This window comes from Mya arenaria, chromosome 12 (genome assembly GCF_026914265.1).
Source record: "Mya arenaria isolate MELC-2E11 chromosome 12, ASM2691426v1".
Lineage (NCBI taxonomy): Eukaryota > Metazoa > Mollusca > Bivalvia > Myida > Myidae > Mya > Mya arenaria.
In genome coordinates, this window is record NC_069133.1 from 11,782,367 (window position 1) to 11,809,953 (window position 27,587).

At 36.6% G+C, this 27,587-nt stretch overlaps 1 protein-coding gene across 4 annotated transcripts in view; it reads right to left on the reverse strand.

Moving 5' to 3' along the window:
• The window catches only part of LOC128212462 (probable JmjC domain-containing histone demethylation protein 2C), a 73,692-nt gene that overhangs the window by 32,632 nt on the left and 13,473 nt on the right, over positions 1–27,587 (reverse strand). For 2 of the 4 annotated variants that reach the window (XM_052917934.1, XM_052917932.1), the window contains exons 3-6: positions 27,227–27,343; positions 21,086–21,292; positions 17,640–17,724; positions 8,384–8,478 (exon numbers count right to left, since the gene is read on the reverse strand). In XM_052917934.1, the coding sequence (XP_052773894.1) occupies positions 8,384–8,478; positions 17,640–17,724; positions 21,086–21,292; positions 27,227–27,343 (504 nt within the window). Of the gene's footprint in view, positions 1–8,383; positions 8,479–9,516; positions 10,035–11,726; positions 11,761–17,639; positions 17,725–21,085; positions 21,293–27,226; positions 27,344–27,587 lie in introns of those variants that run through there. The other 2 variants (XM_052917936.1, XM_052917935.1) reach the window with 2 other exon arrangements.

The window sequence follows — 27,587 nt, forward strand, 5'->3', positions numbered from 1 at the left end:
CAATTAATACTCTGTTCTTTAAATAATGTTCTTGAAATTTAATTCTGCTATGTACTGACGTAGCTTAGTAAGCAAATGAAATATGGGTCTATTGCGCATACAGATCTCAATCTCATGAAATAATAATACACAAAATGTTCTTACCTCTCTATCACGGTTACATAATCAACTATCGCTTAACTCATTTGGAATATGTTTTAAGTCCAAAATTCACAAAAAAGACCTGCAAATCACGCGGCAGAAAGCCGAGACAGCCAGCTGGAGGGCTTCTTGTTAACTATATCCTAACCTCAAAGATCAAGAGAAAATAACCAATGGCACATGTAAATAGATCTGACATCAACTAAATCCTGGCTGTATTAAGAATCCTGTGCTATTTAAACCATTTCCATGGCAACAGGTTTCAGATGACATCTAAAGGAAATGTCATCAGTAGGAAAAAACAGACCTCTGGACAACTGAAAGCCGTCTATTTGCACTTTAAACAAGAAAACCGCCAGTTTAACACTTACATCATCGATAATCACAATCCCGAGTCTTTAAATTCTTCACCAATAGTTTCGGTTTAACAGCAGCAAAAGTCCAATTTGTCTGTTATAATAAATCATAAGACTAGTGTAATCCTTTTGATAAATGTTCTGCCTGTCTGAATAAGGCTTTGTCTGCACTGTGCGAAACTCCAACCACGTGTATTGGCGAGCTAACCACAGCGGTAACAGTGGGCCTCTGACCTAGATTAGAACTCTCCGCCAAGTTCACTGTTTGTTAATGTACGCCAGTGTATACAGATAGCTAGTGAGCGTAATCTATACATTGGACATTAATCATTCAAACCAGGATATTTTTGCACCACAATTGTAGGGTAATTTCAATACTGCGCTAACTGATATACAGGTAATATGGCAGGTAAGTCAAACATCCAAACAAGAGACCACTATTAATGCCTACAGCTATAAACTACTGACAGCTGAGAGCTTTTTAACAAAGCAGCCATTATACTGTGTAATCAGGGACTTTCTCAAAACATGTTCAGCATAAATATGATGAAAGGGGGATGGTTTCAGCACTATAAATAACCCTTCTATTTTAGAGGCTTGATTTTAATTTTTTCACTTAATACTGTCAAGGTGTCAGGACTTAGATTGTTATGTGAAGATTCTATGATATCTAAAAGAAATAAACTTTGAAACACACAGAAGTCTGAATGTCATTGTACTGTTTTGCTATGACCTTCAGAATTCAATGACAATGAAAGTGTCACTAGTCTTGCAAGTCAGTAAGCTCTGCAAATAACAATAAAACAACATCTATAAATGTGTAAAACCTTAACAATATAAAAACAGTGCGTAACTTGGATGAATCTCAAATGAAAGCAATTAAATACCTATATGGACCATAAATCCTTCGTAATATAAATCATTTCCGCTAGCTGTAATTACTAAAAGGCTTAACGCTATAGTAAAAATATCTCTTACTAAATTACAAAATGCTGGTAAAGTAAACAACATTTAAAACGGCTTTAACCTTCACAATGAATGAGCAAACCTAATGCGTTGTATCTCATGATTTCATCGCTACTATCTTCAAGTATTCGCTTAGTCACGGGCACAATTTAAATCCAGTTTAAATGTGACAAATTTAAAACTTAGCCGCGAGCTAAAACAGCTATCAGCCTTTCTCGCAATAGTATAAATTAACATGGGAAAAATGACTCGAGTGGTTTACTCTTGTTAAAATTCATTACACCAGTCCCAAATTACCATATTTTCCTCTTTCCGTGCATCCAAATTGCACAATTTGCAATGGAAATGAATTTATGGCAATTTCTATCTGTAAGGGCAATTTGTGGTGTGATACTTTAGGTTTTTAATGCATGTACTTTCAACCCACAGAGCAATACTGATTATGAAATACTATAGCCGTATTTGAACAAGCTTCCATCTGTGCCTTTTTCTTTCATAAACATTCTATTTCAGAGTGTAATGAATGAGGTTCGAAAAAATATGAGAAATTCCGAGAAAAAAAGGGGAACAAGGGAGGGGGGGAATGAAATATTGGATTCATGTACTAGACATTATAACATGCAATCTGCTGTTACAGAGAGGACATCAATAACATGTCAAATAATCGTTCACAAGGTTATTAGCAGGATACAAGATTTGTAGGCATTCTCCATTCAGAATCAATACCATCAGCAGATGCAATTAGTGAGCACAGAAAGAATGTGACAGGAATCAATGGTGTAACTAACGGCAATGGCACATAGAGACATTTCTGCTAGATTACCAGTAAGTGCATGTCAATTAAAGTCATGAAAAAGGACGGAAGGCAACAGGACCCTACGGTGACATGGCAGTCATTAGTTTCGTGTTTTAGCAGGGGCGGAATATGTGACATGGCAGTAATTAGTCTCGTGTTTTAGCAGGGGCAGGATATGTGACATGGCACCCATTTAGCAGGGGCAGAATATGTGACTGGGCACCCATTAGACTCATGTTTAGCAGGGGCAGAATATGTGAATGGGCAGCCATTGTTCTCATGTTTTAGCAGGGGCAGAAGAATATGTGACTGGGTACCCATTAGTCTCATGTTTTAGCAGGGGCGGGATATGTGACTGGCCATTAGTCCCATGTTTTAGCAGGGGTGGGATATGTGACTGGGTACCCATTAGTCTCATGTTTTAGCAGGGGTAGGATATGTGACTGGGTACCCATTAGTCGTATGTTTTAGCAGGGGTAGGATATGTGACTGGGTACCCATTAGTCTCATGTTTTAGCAGGGGTAGGATATGTGACTGGGTACCCATTAGTCTCATGTTTTAGCAGGGGTAGGATATGTGACTGGGTACCCATTAGTCTCATGTTTTAGCAGGGGCGGGATATGTGACTCGGTACCCATTAGTCTCATGTTTTAGCAGGGGCAGGATATGTGACTTGGCAGCCATTGGTCTCATGTTTTAGCAAGGGCAGGATATGTGACTGGGCAGCCATTATTCTCATGTTTTAGCAGGGGCGGGATTTGTGACCAGGCACCCATTAGTCTCATGTTTTAGCAAGGGTAGAATATGTGACTGGGCGGCCATTGTTCTCATCTTTTAGCAGGGGCAGGATATGTGACTGGGTACCCATTAGTCTCATGTTTTAGCAGGGGTAGGATATGTGACTGAGCACCCATTAGTCTCATGTTTTAGCAGGGGTGGGATATGTGACTGGGCAGCCATTGTTCTCATGTTTTAGCAGGGGTGGGATATGTGACCAGGCACCCATTAGTCTCATGTTTTAGCAGGGGCAGGATATGTGACTGGGTACCTATTAGTCTCATGTTTTAGCAGGGGCAGGATATGTGACCAGGCACCCATTAGTCTCATGTTTTAGCAGGGTTGGGATATGTGACTGGGTACCCATTAGTCTCATGTTTAAGCAGGGGTGGGATATGTAACTGGGTACCCATTAGTCTCATGTTTTAGCATGGGTGGAATATGTGACTGGGTACCCATTAGTCTCATGTTTTAGCAGGGGTGGGATATGTAACTGGGTACCCATTAGTCTCATGTTTTAGCATGGGTGGAATTTGTGACTGGGTACCCATTAGTCTCATGTTTAAGCAGGGGTGGGATATGTAACTGGGTACCCATTAGTCTCATGTTTTAGCATGGGTGGAATTTGTGACTGGGTACCCATTAGTCTCATGTTTAAGCAGGGGTGGGATATGTAACTGGGTACCCATTAGTCTCATGTTTTAGCATGGGTGGAATATGTGACTGGGTACCCATTAGTCTCATGTTTTAGCAGGGGTGGAATATGTGACCAGGCACCCATTAGTCTCATGTTTTAGCAGGGGTAGGATATGTGACTGGGCACCCATTAGTCTCATGTTTTAGCAGGGGCAGGATATGTGACTGGGTACCTATTAGTCTCATGTTTTAGCAGGGGCAGGATATGTGACTGGGCACCCATTAGTCTCATGTTTTAGCAGGGTTGGGATATGTGACTGGGTACCCATTAGTCTCATGTTTAAGCAGGGGTGGGATTTGTAACTGGGTACCCATTAGTCTCATGTTTTAGCATGGGTGGAATATGTGACTGGGTACCCATTAGTCTCATGTTTTAGCAGGGGTGGGATATGTAACTGGGCAGCCATTGTTCTCATGTTTTAGCAAAGGCAGGATATGTAACTGGGCAGCCATTGTTCTCATGTTTTAGCAGGGGTGGGATATGTGACTGGGCAGCCATTGTTCTCATGTTTTAGCAGGGGTAGGATATGTGACATGGCAGCCATTGCTCTCATGTTTTAGCAAAGGCAGGATATGTAACTGGGCAGCCATTGTTCTCATGTTTTAGCAGGGGTAGGATATGTGACTTGGCACCCATTAGTCTCATGTTTTAGCAGGGGCAGGATGTGACCAGGCACCCATCAGTCTCGTGTTTTATCAGGGGCAGGATATGGGACCAGGCACCCATCAGTCTCTTGTTTAAGCAGGGGCAGAATATGTGACCAGGCACCCATTAGTTGCATGTTTTAGCAGGGGCTGGATATCTGAATTGGCTCTCATAAATATCCTATTTTAGCAGGGGCAGGATATGTGACCAGGCACCCATCGGTCTCATGTTTTAGAGGGAGGATGTGACCAGGCACTCGTATGTCTCGTGCTTAAGCGGAGGTGGGATATGTGACATGACACCCGCAAGTCTCGTGTTTAAGCGGAGGTGGGATATGTGACATGACACCCCAAGTCTCGTGTTTAAGCAGGGGCGGGATATGTTACTGGGCACCCTTTCGCCCTTCTCAGTCATTTAGAATTGTCAAAATATGTTCCACAATATTCCATTGGCAGAGGTATAGGTGGAAACATTAAACTCTGGTCCTCTTTTACTTGAATAAAAGTTGAAATATGAATGTACAATGAGTTTTGTCTTTACTACTGTTAGTAAGAATCCAGTTGTCACAGAACAAGTTAAGTGTTTACGCTTCAATTTGACGAAAGTTATTATTTATTTTCCTTAACTAAACCATTTAATAGGCACTCGAGTTGCACCCGGCTGAAGTAATGGTTTAAGGAAGCAAAATAACCATTACATAAAAGTACATTTGACAGCCCATTTACAATGATCTCAGTAAAGACTTGTCCCTTCCAGAACCATGGCCTACTCTGTATTGAGTTAGGATATTGATCTAATGAGAAAAAATATCCCCCCCAGTCTCATTAAATGTCAAGAATGGAAGCGGATGAATTATTAACATTTCCCTACCACAAATAGTTGCACATCATGACACAATGGGGTTTGTCATCAGAAAATCAATGTGCTCTAAAGTAGATGTCAATTGTGAGGTATTTGTGGCTGATTTTAATGGCCATATATTGTGAAGGCCATGAGCGCGTGGCTGGTTTTATAAGCTCATGGTCCGTTATATGGTCTTGTAGTCTTACCGTAGCAATAGCAGGAAGGACAACAATGGCCGATAAATGTCACCTTTACAGATTAAGCCAGAGCGTAAAAACAGCAAATGACTATGATTTTCCGGTTTTGGGAAATTCCTTGGACTGCGGTTGTCTCACGGGAAATACTGCAATTAGGTTTTTTCTGAGAAGATCTCTGAATATTAAACAAGAAACACTGAATATGAACAAGATTGCATGATGTCAATACTTTGTTATTTATCCAATCGACAAGAGTTATGGAAGCAATCATATTTTCTCGGATATAAATATGGAACTACATAAATTGCCAAAATGGTATTGAATTGCTAAACTGAATTTTCGGTCAATTATAAAATTTAAGACCAACATCCTCAGGTTTTGCAAGAGATATAACTGTCTAAAATGGTAATTAATTTTGAGGAGAACATTACTTGACCCAGTTTCCATTTAGGCAAGACCATTTTGGCTTGCTCAATCCACTGACAAAGAGTCATTGAAATATAGTAAGAGAACAAATCAACATTGTAATTACTATGTAAAACAGCGCTACCTCTGCTATTAATCATTCATTCAAATCCCACTCTGGAAGCCTTTATACGTATTGAACAAATTACTTCATGAAGTACATTCAATGAAAGTCATTATTTTGTTAAATTCGCTAAATGGGAATGACGCCAATACTTTCATTGTTGATCAACCTACATGATCTCTACATAATTACAGTTTGTGATTACGTTATTTAACGAGGACAAGACAACACTATTAATAGGCAAGCGTTTTTTATGAAATTCTGAAGCTAACAGAGCATGATGGAAGACAACACAAATATGACTACATCCAGACATACATGTATTATTACATCTCGACTTACATACATTACATCACCCCTAACAAAGTAGTAAAATTTCTCCAAATTAATGCCATGCAAGCAAAATTTATACTGTAGTGTAATGCATGTGTTAGAACACGATGTTCCTGTTGTATAGACCCTGACATAAGATACGACAATGTAAACTTAATTTTAGTTGAAAACATTCACAGGGTCGAAGCAAACAAGAAGTCAATGGCATTAGAAAATTTCAAACAAGATTCCACAGTTGACGCTTTAGGCCTGTTTGCACTTCTCTGCAACTCCTGGGGTAAAACGTTGCAAAAAGTGTTCTACTTTTATAGGCCGTGGTTTGAAAGCCACAAGGTTCTATCTGTGTCTTCATTTAATGTCATTTATAGCCTTTGTGCTTTCATCCAGCGAGGCACAAACCTGCAGCTGCAGACAACAGAAGCTGCAGTCAACAGGCTTGCACTGTGAATATTTTTATTGCTCCCAAGCATATTTTTGGCATCCTGTGCAAAGAATCAAGTTTGAGGATATAAAAAACAACAAACGATCACTTTGATGAACGTCATCTTATGTTCGACAGACCCGAATCACCTAGTAACCATAAGGTATATATGTTTTATTCCCCCATTTCTGAAGAGTTTAAAACTTTGAACTTAAATATCACAGTGCTCGAGAACAAACATCACTTCAACACTTCATAACTTTACAACATACCTTCATATATCAAAATGAAGATAAGAATTTTGATTGAGGGTCATTTTGATAAAAGGGTCATTATTTGGTAGTAAAATCTCAATGATAACAGTAGTACTCACACCAGATCATAGTACACAAGGTGACATACATGGACGATTTTCACTGTAACTGATTAATTATCAACAGCTGGATCTTGTGGCAAGAAGTTTTAGAGCTGTAAATATATATTTAGACTACAACCTACATTCTCAGCCAATGGAATTGCAGATAGACATTCAAATACTAGACTTAATCATTTCAGAATTTCAACTTTTGACGATGTTTAAAGGTCTGCCCACTGCCAATCAGCCGATTCAGACTCCCTACGTCAGTTTTTGCGTTACATTATGTCAGCCAATGAGGTTGTGTTCTAAGTCAGTTAGATGACCTGAAGTAATATGTGAATTATGAAGAAGGGCTTGTTTGCTACGCTCACTCAACCCATTCTTGATCATTAAGATCTTACTCCATGTCAGTTAACTATTACCAATACAAACAAAAGGATAAATAAAAGTATGATGAAAATAACCCACCAAAAAATGCATTTATGACATCAATAGTGACATCAATAAACTACCGTCATGTCCATGCAAGAGCATATTGATCTTGAGGCAACCACAAGATAAACAGTCTGATAAACCCTCCAAGCCCTCTGTGACATTTCTTTTTTGTAAATACAGCAATACAGGCAGTCAAGGGGCTATCATGTGGCCACATTCCTGTACAGACAGACAGCAAACATGTAGAACATCTAAAGTGATGAGATCATCCCAATCTTATCTCTTTTTCTAAACCTATTGACCTTTCTGCTGGCCCACTTCTTTGTGAGAAAAATACCCATCATATTTTTATCCTGTGTTTTATGTCCTGTTGCAAAAATGAAAGAATTTCAATTAAAATCTGTACTTTATATGCACTTAACCTGTTTCTCCCCAGAATATGAGAAAAGGGATTGACAATCTATTCTCAAAAATTCCGGAAAGCAATTATTTCAGAAGCTTAGAGAGTATAACAAAAACGATCACATCGTAAAAATATTAACAGAAACATTTAATCATTTTTTTCCAAGCCTTCTCAGTCTGTCCTACTGATCGAAATAAGAACAAACCCATTTATAAGCCTGATGCAAGCCTCAGCTTGCGAAAAGAACATTGATGGATTTTGTCATATGTTTAAATAATAGGGCTTGAGGGTTATAATCTCATTATTATATGAATCACGATAAGTTTCCATTTCAATGAATCTCTCCCTGTCTGAGAAAAAAAGATGGCGGCTATTCTGGTTATTCGAAAGGGAATATAAGAGACAAATTGATAAAACTTTCGACCATTATCTTTATATGACCTTTAAGAAGGCTGTCTTAAAGATTAATCCAAAATAATTCTTACCGTTGTGTTTTGGGTTTCCTTTTCTTTTACAGCACGTGGTCGTCTCCTTGGCGCAATTCCGCCGATTTCAACACCGCGCAGAATTGAGTCAACCACTAAAAACACACAAACATAACAATCCAATGATAAATGTGTCTAATTCATTTAAACATTCACTCACTAAATACTCCAATTCGTCACAAAACGTATTTCTATTTCACATAAAAAAGAAAAGCACTTAATTCAGAGCATATGTCAGGCAATTATTCAGCCCACATAAATGTTTAATATTGGTACACTGGGAAAATATCTCTTATTTACCTTTAAACGTTAAAAGTGATAAATGACGCCCATTTATTTTTACATTCGAGGTGATTGCTTAATGCAACAGTCGTTATCGCAGGTAAAATATCTCTAGTAAATGCCAGTACACATCTGATAAAAACGATAACCTGTACTTTGAAACTTGCTAATCAACACGCGATGACGTAAACCACAGAGTAACCTGTATGAACAGCATTGAACGCAGCCGTGCATTTTGGGTGTATTTTTGTAACCGATAATTACTACCTGTGGAGACCGCTTTCAGTGCATAACATGAACACAACTTTTCATAATGATCTTCATCAGGGATAAATTGACGAACATGTTTAATATGGCTTTAAAAACATAACATGCTTAAGCTAACAAGACTCAAACCAATTATAATTACAACATCACAAGAATTATTTCATCATGTAACAGAATGTCGAACTACCATATTACCCTAGATTTTCTTAATATAATTCTTGCTAATGATCCATAATAACCTGACGGCATATCATCATTATCTTGCTACTGCTAATAGCACCAGAAATAAGAGAGAAAATAAAGTGAGAGAAGTAGAGAAACCAAGAGAAAAAAGAAACAACCTCAATATCAATCTTGCTATAAATCTGCCCTAGAAAAACACAACAATGTTGCCAGTATCATAATAATTATGAATCTGCCAGCACAAAAACACAATAATGCTGCCAATAAAGCCATTAGTAAGAAAACATGGCAAAACAATTCTGAGAAGAAGGTGAAAGCAGCAAGAACTGAAGTTTCTTTTCATGGAATTCCAGGAATATAGCAGAATAGCAGTACATTAACTTCTCATAAATCATGATTACCATTGTGAGGTTTATCAGGAAATCCAGACACATCTCTCTCCCAGACTGACAGTGGCTGGTTGCTGAAGTGCCCAACCCCAGGGGAAGGTGTCGAAAAACATTGACCTTCACCTTCGAGGTCAAATAAGACAGCTTGTGAAGCTTGTGGTGATCCATAGAACGAATTCCGAGCATGCCGCCAAACATTTGTATCCATTTGTCTGCAGGGAATGAAATTTTGGGGTAACATGCCAGCTTGAGAAAACCCTGAGATGCCATTTCCATGATAAGCCCGGGTACCTAAGATAGAACGACTGACATCGGACCCTGTGATACAGTGGGTGTGGTAAATCAACCCTGAAGTAGGTAGGTCATCTTGCCCCACATAGTAATACTCTGGATATACAAGTCCTCCATACATATTCCAAAAATATCTTTTAGACACAAATCCAAAGCCAGCCAAAGCAGATTTATAACAATTAATCCACGAATCCTAATGTTAAACCACATAAACGACTCAAACTAATCATGTAACGTGTTCAAACTTGGCCAATCCTTACTTAATAACAAACATTCATGAATGTGTAATCTACTAAGCTGAAAAACCTCCTACCTCAATATGACGAACCACACACATCAAAACTTTCAAGTACATCCAGTGACTAAGAGAAATCTAGTCAAAAACAACACCGCAAGAGTATGTGCTTGCTAATGTGTCAATGTGTTCAAGTTTACAGTGTAAATGGATTTCTTTCATGTCCTATTGTACCTGACCGCTCCCCACAAAATCCGCCTGCCGCCTTAAGATTTCATTTAAAACCGGACCACATATCTCACCATGTAATCAGTATAATTCAACTCCGCACACAGTACAAAGACGGATTGTTAAATATTTTGTCAACATTCAAGCGCACTGAAATAGATTTGACACGACAAGGTCAACAGACCATTTAAACCAACAATCCAAGTTTCTTTATACAGTTTGCCAAGGGGTTTAGTGACTAAAGTGTAACTTGTATCGGCACGGCTTTGTGATCGATGGTAATTTGTGACCGCAAAGCAGAATGAGATACAATACGGAAAATAAAGACTCGCTTATCGCCACATGTTATCAAAACAGAAAACTCAAAAGCGATTTTCCATTTCAGGTCATCATTCATTATCACCTAATTTATCAGCAAGAAGCAAGAACAATGGACATCTACGCTTTTATTTCCCTAAGATGAAATCAGGATATGACGATTAAGTTTGCAATTGTGCACTAAGTTCATAAGTTACTTAATATCTACAAAGAAACACTTAAAATGTAATTAAGACCAAAACAGAACAAGGATCATATTACTGTAATACAAAAAAAGCAACAAGAGATCGTCTTACCCTTTTTGAAAATAATACCTCATCACAATTTCTAAATGAAATCAGACAAACATACTGCTCAGCCATCAATTCCAATATAAACATGCCAGCTTGAGAGAAATAACATCAGCAGACAATAAAGTCAGCCAGCACTAATGTTTTTCATGCCAATACACTAGAACAGGGAGAAAGTGTAATCGATCAAGAAGTGTTTGATTACCAGTCGGCTGAGAATTGGACTAAGCCATGACTTAACCATTTCTTGACATTAGCAGGGTCTTGGAGAGCTGATTTAATACTTTTCTTTTAAAGGAAGTATCTCTTTTCAGACGCAGGATAGCTAAGAAGGCTCAGTTAATTCAACAACCTCCATTAAGACTAACAGATTTAGGGGGTTGACCTGGGGTATGCTGATCCTAAATTGTTGAAGTGATTTTTGTCAATATCAGAGAAAACATTTAAATAAAATAGGCCAGAATACACCATTTCCGATAAAAAATGCCAACATTTTGTAGTGAGAGGACTTCCAATCCCCCACTTACTGCATTCAAACCAGATTTTTTTAAAGCAACCCTCTAAAATGAAGTATTTTTTCTGGCTTGTAATTGTTTGATCTTATGTTCTATGTCTTTGGCATTGACCCTGTGCCATTAAACGGGGTTTATGTTTAAAGTTTTGACTACTGTTCTTGTTTCTGAAGCTTTTTCATATAAATGTATATGATCAAACCTTCAACTATTTGCAATGTGAATAACTTTAAACCCTCAAGAATGATAAGAGAAGTTCATAACAGACATATATTTCTAAGAAAGAGAATAAAAAAGTCCAACAATGAGGTAGAAATCTACACAAAATACATTCGCTGTTTAACATACCTGTAATTTTCTTTAACATGAACAAAAAAGTATCAAAATTCCTTTGGCTTTACACACAACTGTTTATAAACCACAAAACGTGAGTGACTTCTACAAAAATGATTTTTTATCTGGAAAACATTTTAATATCATAATCTGACATCTGGAAGTTGGCAAGCGCACCAGGGAAAGCCATAATGTTTATCTGTAGAAATGCCATGTGCATCTATAACAGCTCTGCATACTGGATGCAATCCAGCTAAGATTTGGCAGGTTAGCAGGCTCTAGGGCAGCCAACTTGGCATAAAACATGGAGGAATCTCGGCTCTCAGAACGTGAGGATTGATGGAGATGTCAGTGAAATCGGCTCCCTTCAAAAGAAATGGATGTCATCATATCCATCAAGACGCAAGTGGCCAAGTGCATAATTGAGTAATGAATGCTATATTGCACCAATTAACAAATATTATGTGATTTAAATAATAATCAAGGAACCAGACCTCAAGTTACCCAAATTTACTTTGGTATAATTAATTCAGTCATCGAAATGAGACTTTTGAATGAACAACCCCCTTATACTATTGCTAGGCATCAAATTTTGAACAAGGCCTGCTATATAAAATTCAGAATTTGAGCACGCCCAGAAGACATTTTACCAGTGTAGGGCTTGTTTTGTATGATAGAAGACAGAAATGTCATCTATTTCCGATTTAAGTTGAAATAAAGGCCAAATATACAAACTGTTATTAAACTTCATGAAAGCTATATTTTAAGTCACTTGTTTTACAAATTAGTAAGCAGTAACCAACTACCTTTCAACTAATACCAAACTATGTATGGGGGTTCACCAGACATCAATATTTAACAGCTATTTGAGAGCTATCCTTTTTATGGACCCTATTTTGTAATGTGACATCAAGACATGACCTATCAGACATTAAGGGCGCCACCTCCTCTGTAAAGGTGGATCAATAAAATAATGGCATCATTTTCCCTTGGTAGTTACTGGTATACATATATGCACTTCAATAATTTACAAATTCTTGTCGTACAACGATATAAAATTCTGAAACTGAGGATGAAACTAAACTTAAAATATTCTTGCTGTTTTTTTTTATATACCCCCCCCCCCCCCCCCCCCTCAATTTGAATAATGTAACCTAAGATTTTTTTCTTATTTATTTTTAAATGCAGTATTCTCACACTTATGTCTACAGCAACACATTAAAATTTTGTTTTGGTTCGACATATTTATCTCCCCCACCCCCCCAAGATTCAGTTGTTGAAGGGTAATTATTTGTTATTTTATTTTCGGCCTGATCTATAAGCAGGCTATTAATTGAGGTCTTGATCAGGAGTTAGGTACACAATAACAGCCACTTGAATAAGTTTCTAAACCCAGAGTTTCAGTGCATCTCCAGGTTCAGACATCAGGAAAAAACACATTTCCCTTGTCTGTATATTTGCTGGCAAGCGTGGGAAACATAGATAAATTCAGAACATATCTATAATAAACAACACACCATGTGGCTTTCAAGAAAAAGCCCATCAAGGCTCGATTTTATATGAGATGTACCAGAATGTGGTAATGAAATCACTCACATTGGGAGAAGCAATAAATAGTTTCCTTGTGCCCCTAGATTTACAAAGATTAATTGAAGAACTCAAGTAATAAACCAGGCCATGTTGCTTGCTGAATATTTCATGGGCAATTACGAAAATGAAGACATCATTAAAACGGCTGAAACCAAATTTCTGGAGTGAACTCAAAAAACACACCCCAGTAAATTACGTCCATGGCATTCAAAGATTAATGGATGTCAAACATGTGTAGCTCTAATTGAGGAAAACAAAAACACTTTCTTGGTAAACACAAAAACAAATTACAAGCCAATAAAATGAAAGTTGATGCAGGACAAAAATTAGGAAATGCACAATAAATTACACTGAACGCAACATTATTGTGTTTTATGTGATTTTTAAGGGGTTTTAGCTAAAGAGTAATGGAAGGGTGCTGCACCCTGTCTTTTTAGGGTAGCACCCTTCTGCACTCACGGAGACAAGCTTGGGCTCCCATTTGCCTTCATAGAGTGAAAAGCTGAAGAGTTGTGGAAGGTTGCTGTACCCTCTCATTTTTGGGTAGCACCCTTCTGCATTCATGGAAACAAGCATGGGCTCCCGTTTGCCTTTATAGAATGAAAAGCTGTCAAATATTTCTTTCGTTTTGATTTAATGATTATAAATACATACAAACTTTACATGTTTGACCATTACAACCCATTATTACTTCTATTAAACACAATTTCTATAAAATTCAGAACTTTCCAGTTTTTCACAACCCTGATACAATCTGCCCTTTTCTCCTTTAGCAGCCTGCCCCTCTTCTGCAGCAACCTCTTGCTATTACTTTAATGGCAAAGGTGCAAGTGGACTCTCCAACTGACCTTTGCAGACTAGGAGAGTTAATAGAGAAATATCTACTGGACAGCCAATTAGTGGCCATGGCAACACCAGGTCCTTATGTCTTAACAAGTGTCACAGCGAATCCGATCTCAAAGACTATTGGGGCGATCACAGGAAATATGTCTGGTAGACAGGAAGATGGAGAGGATATCTTCAGTAAAATCCAATCAGGCTTTATTTCATGTCTTTGAGGTTCATGTTTATGTATTACAAATTTGCCAAGGCCTATCAGAGCAGATTTCGTAATACAGTATTTTAAAGATTACAGATCCTGATGCAAATGTTTTGATATCTAAAGTGAAGGACAATGACTTGGTGAAGTTTCTTATTAAACTCTGCCCAATTCATTTCTTATACAATCCCGACCTCATAAAACCATTTCTTATGGAACTCTTCTTTTATAACCATATTTATAATTATATAAATAAATATTTGCAAATCTATTGAAATTGAAATTGATATGTATTTGTCATATATTTAGTTTAACTTGAAACTGTCAGAAATTTTGTCCATTCATACATTTCACTGTCAGAAAATTGCCGATTCATACAAAGGTGAAGGCAGTTTGGCATGACAAAGCTTTATAAACAACATCTGTAAAGAATGTACAGGCCTCATAATTATCTTCCATTTCCATCCCACCAGCACACCAACCTGTCAGTAATGAGATAATCAGGAGACCAGCCATGATCATGCAGCCCACTTCGGGCTCCAGAATCTGGGAGGATGCCAGAGGCAATCAGGAAGGTCATACAAACAAAGCTTGACTTCTTTCTTAGGGTTTTAGATGAAGGGTTATGGACTGGAAGGGTGCTGCACCCTGTCCTTTTTCAGCAGCACCCTTCTACCCTCATTGAGACCAGCATGGGTTTCCTTCTGCCTTTATAGAATTAAATGCAGTCAAATATTGCTTTGAAATTGTCTAAAACTTCTAATTAGATTACAAATACACACAAATTTAACATATCTGGCAGTTGAAACCCTAATATTACTTCAATTAAACACAATTTTCTCTGCAAAATTCATAAAAAATCATAATGTTCATGTTCTTCAATGCCATATTCAATGTGCCCTTTTTACCCTGAGCACCCTGTCCCTTTTCTGCAGCACCCTGCCCCTTTTCTGCAGCACCCTGTCCCTTTTCTGCAGCACCCTGTCCCTTTTCTGCAGCACCCTGCCCCTTTTCTGCAGCACCCTGTCCCAGCACCCTGCCGCACCCTGCCCCTTTTCTGCAGCACCCTGTCCCAGCACCCTGCCCCTTTTCTGCAGCACCCTGTCCCTTTTCTGCAGCACCCTGCCCCTTTTCTGCAGCACACTGCCCCTTTTCTGCAGCATTTGTCCTTTGTTAAATCATGGCAAAAGCCTTCTCCTATAACACATTGGAAACCAGTAATAGCTGAAAGTAGGCTTAAAGGGGCAATAGGACTATATAATGAATATATGCTCAATATAATGAGGATTCTCTTCAACAGTGTGAAGGTCACATTGTGATTGTATGATGTGTGTTGTAATTTATAATTCTTTAGATGTATTGTTATAACACTTGTTTCTTAATGTGAAACCTTCTGAAAACAAAGATGCTATTATTATTGTTCCAGGTTGGTCCAAAAATGTTGCTATGTGTTGATTTTGATTTTTAGTTAAAGTACAAACCATCTGTTGCTTATTTTTACTACCAGTATCTGGTTTATCCACACCAGAATCTGTTTTGACAGTCTGTCTGTTAAGAACATTAAACCAGTGATATGGAGGCATTCAGGGAGATGTTCCATGAGTTCAGCATGGTTCATGCAACATTGCATCTGTCTAAAACGTCCTTGTCCAGATAGAACAACATGTTTTATAACTATAATGTTGTCAGATGTAGCATGTCAGTTGTAAGTGAACATCTTCATGACACATCATTCTTAGGCTTAAAAAAATACATTTGGTTCAGGTTACCCGACCCTACCTACAAAATAGGGGCCGTCCTTACCATTTTATAGTCAGGAGGTACAAAAGAATAACAAATATTTTTTTTGTTTTTCATCTTTTTTATGTATGTGTTTTAATATGTAGTTTAAGTACCTTCAAGCTTTATTCCAATAATAATATTCTTATAAAAAGCCTTGAAAAAACAGCCTACCTACCATACCTGTTTTTGAAAAGGATGTAACCCTAACCAAACCATTTATTTATTTTTGCCTTACTTTAGCATTGCTTGAACGCAATAACATTCTAGCTGCTAAATGTTTCAGGAAAATAATCATGACCAAACCATGAATAAGTCAAAGAGATTTTATTCAAGGTGTTAAGTTATTTTTAGCCCAAAGAACTTACCTGATCACAAAACTCAATCACAAGACACCACCTGTCTCAGAAAAAAACACTGATAAAAATCCAGAGATAAAAGACAGTTTCCTATCACTCTAGGTTTCTAATTTCTCCTTGAAGTAATTTACAATTCTCAAGAAAGCATTCCATTCCCCCAAGACAATGATTGAGAAACCAGTCTGCCAGTGACCCAAGTGTTTACAGTGTTTACTGGGAATGCAGCCTCCTGTGTTGGCAAGTGATTCCAATCCTATCTGTTTTCATCTTCAATACATTATCATTAGCTTTCCAGAAAACCAGCAGTAAGAAAACTACAAATTTGTGAGGAAAATACTTTCTGTAATGATTTGATAATCAAGTTCTGCAGGGTTTTTATCAGAAATTACACTTTTCTACTTAATATGCATGGAAGCAATTAATGTTCAGGTTCCATTTATCCAGGAAGAAATTATTTTATGCTAACTATGATAAATACTTATCTCTCTGACTATAATGTCTGTAATTGTTTTTTGAAAAAAATTGAGTATATTTAATACATTTAACATTGTATTGTTTTTCAATAAAATATACGGGTACCAGTGCCTTACCTAGGCACCAGTGCCTTACCTAAGCGTACTCCAAATCGCCCAGGCGTACAAATCAATTTTGGTTCTCCAAATGGCAAGCAAAATCAAGAATGAAAATAGGCTGAGCGGTGTTTATACATGTAACTCACAACGGGTGTAAGTTTTGTGTAATTTCACTGAATGGTGATGTTTGGAATGCTTGAGAAAGTTCTTCAGAAAAAAATTAATACTCGTCCAATTTCAAGCCCCCACCCCCCCTCATACCATACTGACATCAACCTATCGAAAGGCCTTCACCTTTCATCAAAATTAGACTTTGGGCAAAGAAGCCCAAATTCCAACACTAGTGCTTAGCATCAACATTCTTAACAAACTCTGCTATGTAAAATCAGGAATTTGATTAAGTTCAGAAAGCATTTTACCAGTGCAGAGCTTGCAGGCTTGTGCTTATTCCCACAACTGCTTCACATATCGAAGCTCGCCCATGAGCATGTGAATATAAATTCTAAATGCTACGCTCCTGGATACATTGGTCTCGAAGTTACCAGCAAATACATCTGCCCTTTGAGTAACAGTAATACAGGAAACCTACCTCCGTCATCAATCAAGTGCATCTGTATAAGTGTTGGGTCTTCATTGTGTTCTTCCAGGACAGTGTCATCTGTCACCGACAGTGTCTGAAACACACAACACATTCACATTCATTCAGGTGGCACTCAACAGGTTTACAATGGCACTGAAGCCAGATACCATACATAATGATGTTGAAGTCTATCACTCATAATAACAAGGTCAGGTGATCACCCTAAGGCTATTCGAAGTGCATTTGTATTCAAGGTGCACTTGTACTTTAACAACAAGTTATTGTAGATAACAGACTTCGATGTTCTTTGGCCATGAATCATCTAACAAACAAATATTATTATTGCACAATATCTAGCATAGCTAACTTTATCCCAACAATAATTCAGGAGTTCTATTCTTTCCCTTCTCTGATGTTAAAATTGATCTAATTTCTAAGAAATAGAAGCAGAAAGAAAATGAGAAACAGAATTTTATATGTCATTTTGCAGAGAAAATTAACCAGAGGACAAGACAGAAATCCCATTAAAACAGAAATCCCATAAAAACAGACAGCAAATGCTTTGGGGTAATTTCTAGACTTAGTTCACAATGTTGAATAAACAAATGTTTTTTGGTGTAATGAAGGAGTTCATTACAAGAGCAACCCCGGGGCAAATTTCCTGGAATTGCAGTGATTATCTTGAAAAGAACTTGTAAAAAGACTGTGTTGTGCAGGAAGTGTGCCAGTTACTGCCAGATTATTCATTTTCTGCAGAAACATGCTCCTTGGTTGCCATGGAAACTTTGTGGGATTTTTTCAGGTGTCAGAAGATTTCCAGATTTTTAGCATGTTTAGGGGTGATCTCAAAGCCTCTAAAACATGGACTGTTTTAGCACAATAAAGCATCACTTAATGGCAAACAATGATTTTAATAAAAAGTTCTTTCATTTTGTTACTGAATTTTACAACAATACTAGAAGCACCGCAATGCGACGAAACCAGGTTTTTGTTATGGGCAATCAGAATTTATAGCCAATTAATTTGTTGTATGACTTTATTTTTACTTTTATCAAAAAGAAATGTAACTGAAAATTACTCTAATTAAGTTTCTTATGTGTAAAGAGAGGTTTTCTTGAATGTTAGAATGAAATTAAGAAAAGATCTTACAAGATGTCAATCAAATTTCTAAACAATACTGAACGGAAATCTACAAGATGTCAATCAAATTTCTAAACAATACTGCAACGGAAATCTACAAGATGTCAATCAAATTTCTAATCAATACTGCATCACCAATGCCGCTTCTGCTAAAGCTACCATAAGCTGGATTAAGGCATAAACTTGTTAACCAATAAAGTAAGAAAGTTTTGTTTTTCTATAAATCAACAGGAAAATTAACTTACCTTGTAAAATATTCTCAAAAAATCAGTTGCCTGCTTTTTGAAAGTTTTAAACTTACACTCAACAAATCAAGTACCTTGACCTTCTTCCCCACCCTCAAAAGCAAGTTCAATCTGCAGCTTCATATAAGCTATATTCACACTAAGATTCATCACTATCCATCAATTCTAACTAAGTTGTTGGGCAGAAAAACATTTTTCTATTTTTAGGAACAGTGACCTTGACCCCAAGCTAGCTCTTCACATAAGCTTCCTTCGCTCTAAGTTTCATCAATATCTATCAATGCTAACTAAAGTTAAAGTTATTGGGCAGAAACCATTTTTCTATTTTTAGTAACAGTGACCTTGACCCCACCCCTCAAAAGAAATCCCAAGCTAGCTCTTCCCATAAGCTACCTACACACCAAGTTTCATCAATATCTATCAATGCTAACTAAAGTTATTGAACATAAACCAATGTTTGAAGCCCGCCCATCCGCCCGCCCGCCCAACGACAACCTCATTCTACTAACCCGGTTTTCGTTGAAAACCTGGTTAAAAACCAATAATGGCCATTTTTCTAGACCAACAGCAGCTGCAAAACCGCTAATAAAGGAAAAAGTCTCATGAAATACTAATTATAACAACCGGGGGGGGGGGGGGGGGGGGGGGGGGGGGGGGGTCCTTGCCTGTCCATTATGGATGGATGGTGGGGTGAGGGGGGGAGTGTTTGGTATTCAAATGTCGAAATTGGTATTTTAATATTTGATGGGGGGTAAAAAGGTTACAACTAGTATGACTCTGGGAATATAAAAAACAGTTTAAAAACAATTTATACATCTCCTATTTTCAATTTTCAATTGCATCAGGTCTTTTGAAGCAACGTCTGTTTTCTTCCCCCACAAATTTACACAAGCCAGAGACCATTTCCTTATATAATCCCATTGTCAGTAGCCAATTCTCAATGGACTCTTGGAATAAGAAATCCAATTTTCCCAGACATGACAGCCTCCATTATAAGAAATGTAATAAAGAAAAAGAATCCCTAAAATTGTGAGGGAAAAGCTAAATCATTTTCGTTTCTATGGCAACAGTTTTCCAAGATCAATTGTTATTTATGAAATTGGTCCCAGACTAGAAATTGTAATTTGGTTAGCAGTTAATCATGTCACCAAGAAAAAGGAAATGCTCTTTTAAATCATTAAGTTATGAAACAAGATACTTGAGTTGCCAAACGCCGAAAGAATAATGGCAATATTGACATAATTAGAAAATGTTAATTGTTCAATAAACCTATTTACAGTTCAATACCATTTATTACAGCACCCATGTCTAGATACAATCTTACTGCGCTAATGACGGCCATATTGATTCTTCGGAAACTACTGGCAAATAAATTACTCTCTTTTTAATAACTATGGATTGCTACTTCCCTAACAAACCATGTTATCCTTCAGAGATGTGGTGTTTATGCAATCATTTTAATTCAGAAACACTGCTGATCAATATTTGTAACAGCTTTAAAAGTGATTATAGTATGTTAGGAAATCAATTTTTGCAGGAAACAAGCATAGATAAATTGTGGGTCTTGACATTAGTGTCCCAGGGCTCAAACTAGGTCATAGCAATTTTGTATCATTAAAGTCATCACACAGTTATCATAAACAGCTGTTCTTGGCTTACATGAACAAGAATACTGATATTATTTTGTCTATTTTGGACCTGCTATCATACACAATGCACTTAAATAAATGTCAGCATACTTCTGTCAGAAGAGAGGTTGGACACAGGGGCAGATCCAGGATTCAACGTTAGAGGGGGCTTAACTTAGGTTTAACCTTTTTGACTTGCGCCCCTCCCTCCCTCAGAACTGAAATTTATTTGGTTTAAAGTGTTTGCAGGGGGGCTTGGGGGTACTCCCCCTAGACAAATTAAACAAATTCAAGTCTGAAATATTATTTTTTTTTACTTTTTTCTCCTAAAATAAAATAAAAAGTAAACTTGGACAATTTTAGGGTGGGGGTGGGGGGTGGTTGGGAGGTATCAGACCAACAACTGATGTACAGTTTCTACGCCAGTGTCTTGTGGTGTTACCTTGGATGTGTGGTTGTAGGACTGTATGACTGCTGTGTACCACTGTGTGGTGCCCTCTGCGCGGTACACTTCAAGCCGGTAGCCGACGAGGACGGTGGGTGTGGTAAGCAGGATCTTCTGTCCGTCTTGATAGTCGAGCCACTCCTTTAGACCGTTCTGCACCGCTGTACGCGAAACGGCTGTTGGATGACTACGTTCATTACCCTCCTGGAAAACATACAAATATACAAGAGTCTGAGATTTAAAGCTTGCAATCCTTCAGGATAAATCCTGAACTTCCTAAAAATACCATCTTTATTTCATTCCATTTACAAAACTTATGTATGTAATAGCAAAACTTAGTAAAAGTAATATAGCAAAGTTCACTATTTCTCTGCTTCTTGGAAATGTTACAATGAAATAAAAGAAGATTTTGCAGTGTCGAGAGGCGTTTGAACTCAGCCTTGAGACTGTTCGTAAACATGGCTTTGAGTACTTTTGGCAGTATTATCTCAACAACTTCCAAAAATAAATATAATGCAGTCATGTATATATTGGTTTAAACTTAAGCGTTTGTGTACCATACAGACTGAAACCTTAATGAGTGAAGAGGCCTCGTCATTGTCATGATAGCGGGCCATACAAACTTTATCACCAGTCATGAGAGCATAGCTATCTTCCACGATAAATCATTCCCATCAGTTTGTTATCCATAAGGCCAAACAGAAAAGTTCTTTCTTCTGACTTACATCTCAAAAAACAGGGTAGGTAGGTAGGCATATTTTTTTTTTTTTGGATAGCCAGAATTATGTACCAAACCTAAAGACCTATATCAGGGTATAAAGTGGTCAAAATTAGCACAAGACCGCAAGCCCTGCACTGGTCACATGCTTTCCGTGCTTGCTCAAATTCTGGGATTTATACAGCAGGACTTGTTGAAAAATGTAATACCAAGAAGAAGTTTAAGAATTAAGGCCTGTTCATTCAAAAGACTAATTTTGATGACTGGGTATATCACTATTATAGATTTTTTTAAAAATATAACTTGGTCAAATTTTAACATGCTCACTCAAATAAATGCTTTTTTTTTACACTACAGCAAAAAGAATTGTAGGGTTTGAAGGAAAAAATATGTTCTATCAATTAGTGGAAACAAAGAATTATTTGTTTATGCCTAAGCAAACAGGGCTTTATCTTTAAAATATCTTATAGAAAGATTAGAGGACCCCATGCATATCATATTACACTGTTTAAGTTTTTAGTCAATATACATTTAATATCAGACATTATATATTTTATCATAAAATACAGATTTGCTTTTTCTTTTTCTATTGACAAGGACAGTTAAATCAATATTTCCACAAATCTTTCTATAAAATGTTCTTCATATTTGTTTAACATTTTAATTCTGTTTCTTAAAAGCGTCCTTTCATTCAACAGAATTAGATTAAATATTTGTTGATCAAGTTAAATCAATATTGGATAATTTTCAATTTAAAAAAAAAGGAATATTAAACCTCAAAAGAAAAGATGAATAAAGCATTTAAGAACAGACTTCATAATACACAATCTTTCCCTTTTAAGAGCGTAACAAAAGTATCTCGAAGTGTGACACAACTTAGGCCTAAGGGAAGCAACTCAAATTAAACTTCGGAAATGGCTCTAAGATTTTAAACTTCATATAAAATTTATATCCCTTTGAAAACTACACCGATGCATTGAGCAGTATGTGTTATTACTGTTTCCAGCAAATATTCAATTTATGATAACTGTAAGAAATGGTGATGAGACTAAAGGGTCAGGTCAGTTTTACACTTTCAACACACCCAATGAGTTCGATTCCAAATCAAACCAATTTGGGGAAGATGCATAATTTCGACTAAAATATGGAATTCCTAGAAACAAATAAAAATGCTTTGAATGAATGCAGAAGAAATAAATAAAGGAATGTGATAAAGTCTGTTCATGGATGTGATTGACCTGGCAGCTTAAGGGCTGAAACAAATTTTGGCATTGGGTTTGGGTGTTTTAGTCCCCTAATGCGGATGAATCACCCTGCTACAGAAGCAAACTGGCTTTTTAGAAGCCCTTTTGAGGTTTCTTCCGACTTCAAATTGGAAGCAGACTGGAGTGTCAATACTAACAACAAATAAAGTTACAACCAGAAGCAACCAATAAACTTTAATCAGTTAAAAAAACACAATATAATTAAATGCTTTTCATTTCTTTAGTCCCTGGAGACATTTGATACATGGTTATATGCGCCCAAATCATATTCCTGTTTGTTACTTAAGAATACACCATCTGTTCCATACAAAAATGGTTTTGGTCCAATTCTATTATTATTTTTTTCTTTTATAAAACATAAAATTAGGAAATATTTTTTCCTGGTAAATTTAGGCAAAAAGTATATGTTAAAGCATTGTGAAAGGGGCTGATTTTTGCTCCAAATTTGACAGAAAAACACTGCATAATCACGAAGAATTCTCACTTTGATCAGTTATCCCTGAAATTTACAAACAAACTAAATGATTTAAGAATTTATTTTAAAATTAGGGAAAAGCACCTGCTCATAAAATGCTAAAAAAAATGCCTGTGATTCAGAAATTGTTTTCAATAATAACTTAATTTGATCAGGAAAGTTGACAAATCAACTTGGAGTATATTGGCAATCAGCATTTAGTTGGCAATAATCTAGGTAATTAATTAACCCAAGTGAACTGCATAGTTTCATGCTCTTAATAATTTAGAAACTCATGGACTGGTGGATACAGGTTTCACCTTCGTTTATGTGTCCTACAGTCCTACTCTGAAACTCATCAATGCTTAACCTTGGTCACAATTTTGTTTACATTGCACAAGTTCTTCTTAACTTATTATTAACCTGCTGAACTAGTAAAATACACCGGCAAATATTTAAACAAGGAAAGTGTGGCTGATAATTTTAAAACAGGTTTTAAAATGACACGCACATAGGGTGTCTCTTAGGGCACATACGGTACGTAAGAATAGAACAAAAAGAAGGGCACATATATATGGGAGGTAACAAAAGAACACAAAGACATTTCTGATGTCATTCCATTAAAAATAAAATTGAATCAGTTAAAATCAGTTTCAACCAAAAACCAGTGTACAATGTAAATATAGAACACCTTTATAGCTAGATATCCACAAAAATGTCAACACTTGAAAATAGATTGCCTAAAATTACTCATCAAATTGACCACAGTCATAAACCATGCAAAAACCTTCTAAAATTTTAATAGCGTTTTCTTTACTTTGTAAATGTTCAATGTTTATTGAAGTGATTGAAATATGCTCTATCATCCACTAATATCTTCACAACAAAGGCAGGCACCCCAAGGTACAGTACACACATCAATAAATATGGAAAAGAGCCAACCTCACACTTTACCCACTTTACATGACTCTAACTTGTTATACACCTAGCTGGGGGCATCTCAAAATGTTTAGTACACCGGTAAACTAATTTACCTGTATGTACAAGCTCTATCTATATTAAAGTAAGTTGACAGATCTTGTAGCCAATAAAATTTAATGTTTCATCATAATTATATTTATACTAAAGATAAATGCCGAATACTTTTTCCCAACCAATATGGCAACAAGGGTTATTTTCCCTGCATTTAGAAAACAAAGTATCAACAAATTTAATTTTTAAATAAAAATACTGACTGTACATATAGTCATATTGAGAAATTTAGCCGCAAAAAGAAAAACCTTATTCCTTCGTATCAGGGCTAATAATCTTTAAATTGCATGTCAAGATCAGATACTAAATACATGACAGTAGGAAGGTCAGTGCCTTTAAATTATACATCAGTGCAAAGTATGATCTGCATCGGTAAGTTCCATCATGAGAAAATATTGTATTTCAGCTGAATTTTATTACCATAGTAACATGAGTTTGTATTCATTTCTTCTCATTTATAATGCTGATGTAATGTTATTCATGAAAACACTGTCACATTTCATTTCAAACAGAAGCACAATACTGCCATACAGAATTTCTTGTGTCTGAAATGTGTTACATTAATGGTAGATTCACGCCAAATATTAATACTGATAGAAGAAAATCAGGTAATGGCATTTCCATAAAATCATGGCCAGGAGAGAATAGAGGACCTACATATAGAGTCCACTGGGACATGAGAATATCAGCAATATCGAAGATCAAAGCTGGCCCTGAACAGAATGATTGATTGCTCTCTGCTGATCAATTTTCTCTAATTTTCACCCCAGTTTGTGTTGTGAAAGAGAAAGGCCCCAGTATTGGATCAATGCTGCACATTTTCTCCTATTTTCTAGTATTCTGCATTCAGTATCTCAACTGTGCTCCTTCAAGCAGACAATAATGCATTCTTGGACAATTCCAGAAATTGCAGCTGATCACAAATGACAGTAACAGAAGACTTTGCCACTCTATCCACCGGCATCGATCCAAATCGGGAGAAAAAACATTTTCCAAGACAATTATTCATAAAACACTAAGCCAAAGCTGGAATCGATAGCAGAGAATCTTGGAATCTGCTTCCATTTTCTGTACTCCCAGAGAGTGAGAGACCAATCCATTCTGGCTTCCATAAATGATTAAAGCTCACAATATCACAACAAAATGTACACTTTATCAGGCAACTTGCTGTCTCCAAGCCAAACAATGCTGGCTCTCTGCCATTGTTGATGTGTATTTTTGTCCAGGAATTATCTTTTATCTTAGAACAACGATGCAGAACCTACTAAAATTAAAATTAAGATACTTGAACATCAAAACTTGCATCCAATAATGATAAATTTTGAAACTGAAGACAACAATTATCATGGTCTACAACACTATGCAGGAACAAAAATAGAAAACAAAATTCCAAAGAACATTTAACAGGGACAACATAAGTGGATAGGGACACCATAAGTGGATATAAATACACATCTGTTTTTTCTCAATTGGTAATGGGACATGTTTCAAGCAAATACCGTATTAGTCTTTATAGACGCCTATGCCCTTATGGATCTGTTTGTGGGTATATAGTAAAAGTGTAGACAAGACTACTTATGCAAAATTTGTTCTAAAGGAATGGTCTTATAGGCATAGAATTGTTACAACTAACATTAATGTCGGGAGTCGGTTCTAGTTTAGATATTTATAATCGTTTTCTCTCTAAATGATTATTGATATCATAATACAATCGGTTTTTGACAATTCCTTAATTGTAGTTTTATTTTTTATCAAACTAGTAATCCTTAACTATGCATGTGTTATGTGTAAGTTTGAAGTTATTTAGTGTTTTTGATGCTTTCAGCCATATTGTTTACGAACACTTCCAAATGTATCAAAGAACACAAAGGAGAAAATTGGCGTAAATAAACTGAACACAAATAACGACAGGAAATAAGTTAAACAAATCGCTGGTTGAATCAATGATAGATTATGGCAAAATACAATCCATTGCAGACGATTTCAGGCCCAACAAATAATTTTTTCATTATAATCAGTCATTGGAACATCACTTATTAACATGACACAAAAGGAAGTCTAACTCTGCCTGGTCACTTGCCAGATGTTGTTTGTCAGAGCTGGTCAAAGTAATCCATTTGATTAATAAATAATCAAGGGGTGAAAGCGAAAAGGTTCTATCTGCTTCTTTATTTAATGTCACTTAGAACCTTTTCGCATTCACCCTTCGTTATACAACCATGTGCTTATATTTATTATAGAAATATAATCCCTTTGTTTGCCAATCGAGTGGTTGAATGAAAAACAGCATCATGTTAATTATAATACCAGTATATTAATTGTTTTGCCTTGTTTTTCTTGTGGCAATATACAAACTCATACATCAATGAGGAACATTCCCAAGCCCTAAAGACATGTAGGCCTGTCCCGCTAATTTTTATTTCAGGATGCACAAATGTTTTCTGGAATAAATCATAATCTGAGACTCATTTTCAGAAAATTAAATTAAAAGCATGAGGCAACATCAGTGCCAGTGAAGCATGCAGGCCAGAAGCAAGTCCAGGTCTGGGGGTATTAATGTATTAAAGCTTGAAAGTAATAATCTTCAAATAACATGTGTGTTTTTTTATGGGATTCAGGATTGTTCAATAACATCATAATTTTGATGACCACTTGACAATGTTATGTACCTGGAAGACCTGAATCTCCTTCTCCTCAACCAGACCAAGAAATCTGTCCACCAAGAACTCCACTGGCTTCCTCTTGCATGCTGCTAGACCCGCCTTGTCCACTACAGCACGGAAACTCTGCAAGTAGAAATACATTCCATAAAGGAGTGTACTAGCTGTGAGATAGATATAGGTGGCAGTATTGGGCAGGGAAGATCACTGCTTACTTTACATACATTAACAAATAAACAACTTGTCAACAGAATTTTCAAAAATAAAATATAAACATTTACAAGAAATATATAGTTGAAAAACATGTAGTACAGTTTATTTACAAACTCGTTTTTTCAAGATACAAAGACCATGATTGAAATAAACTATA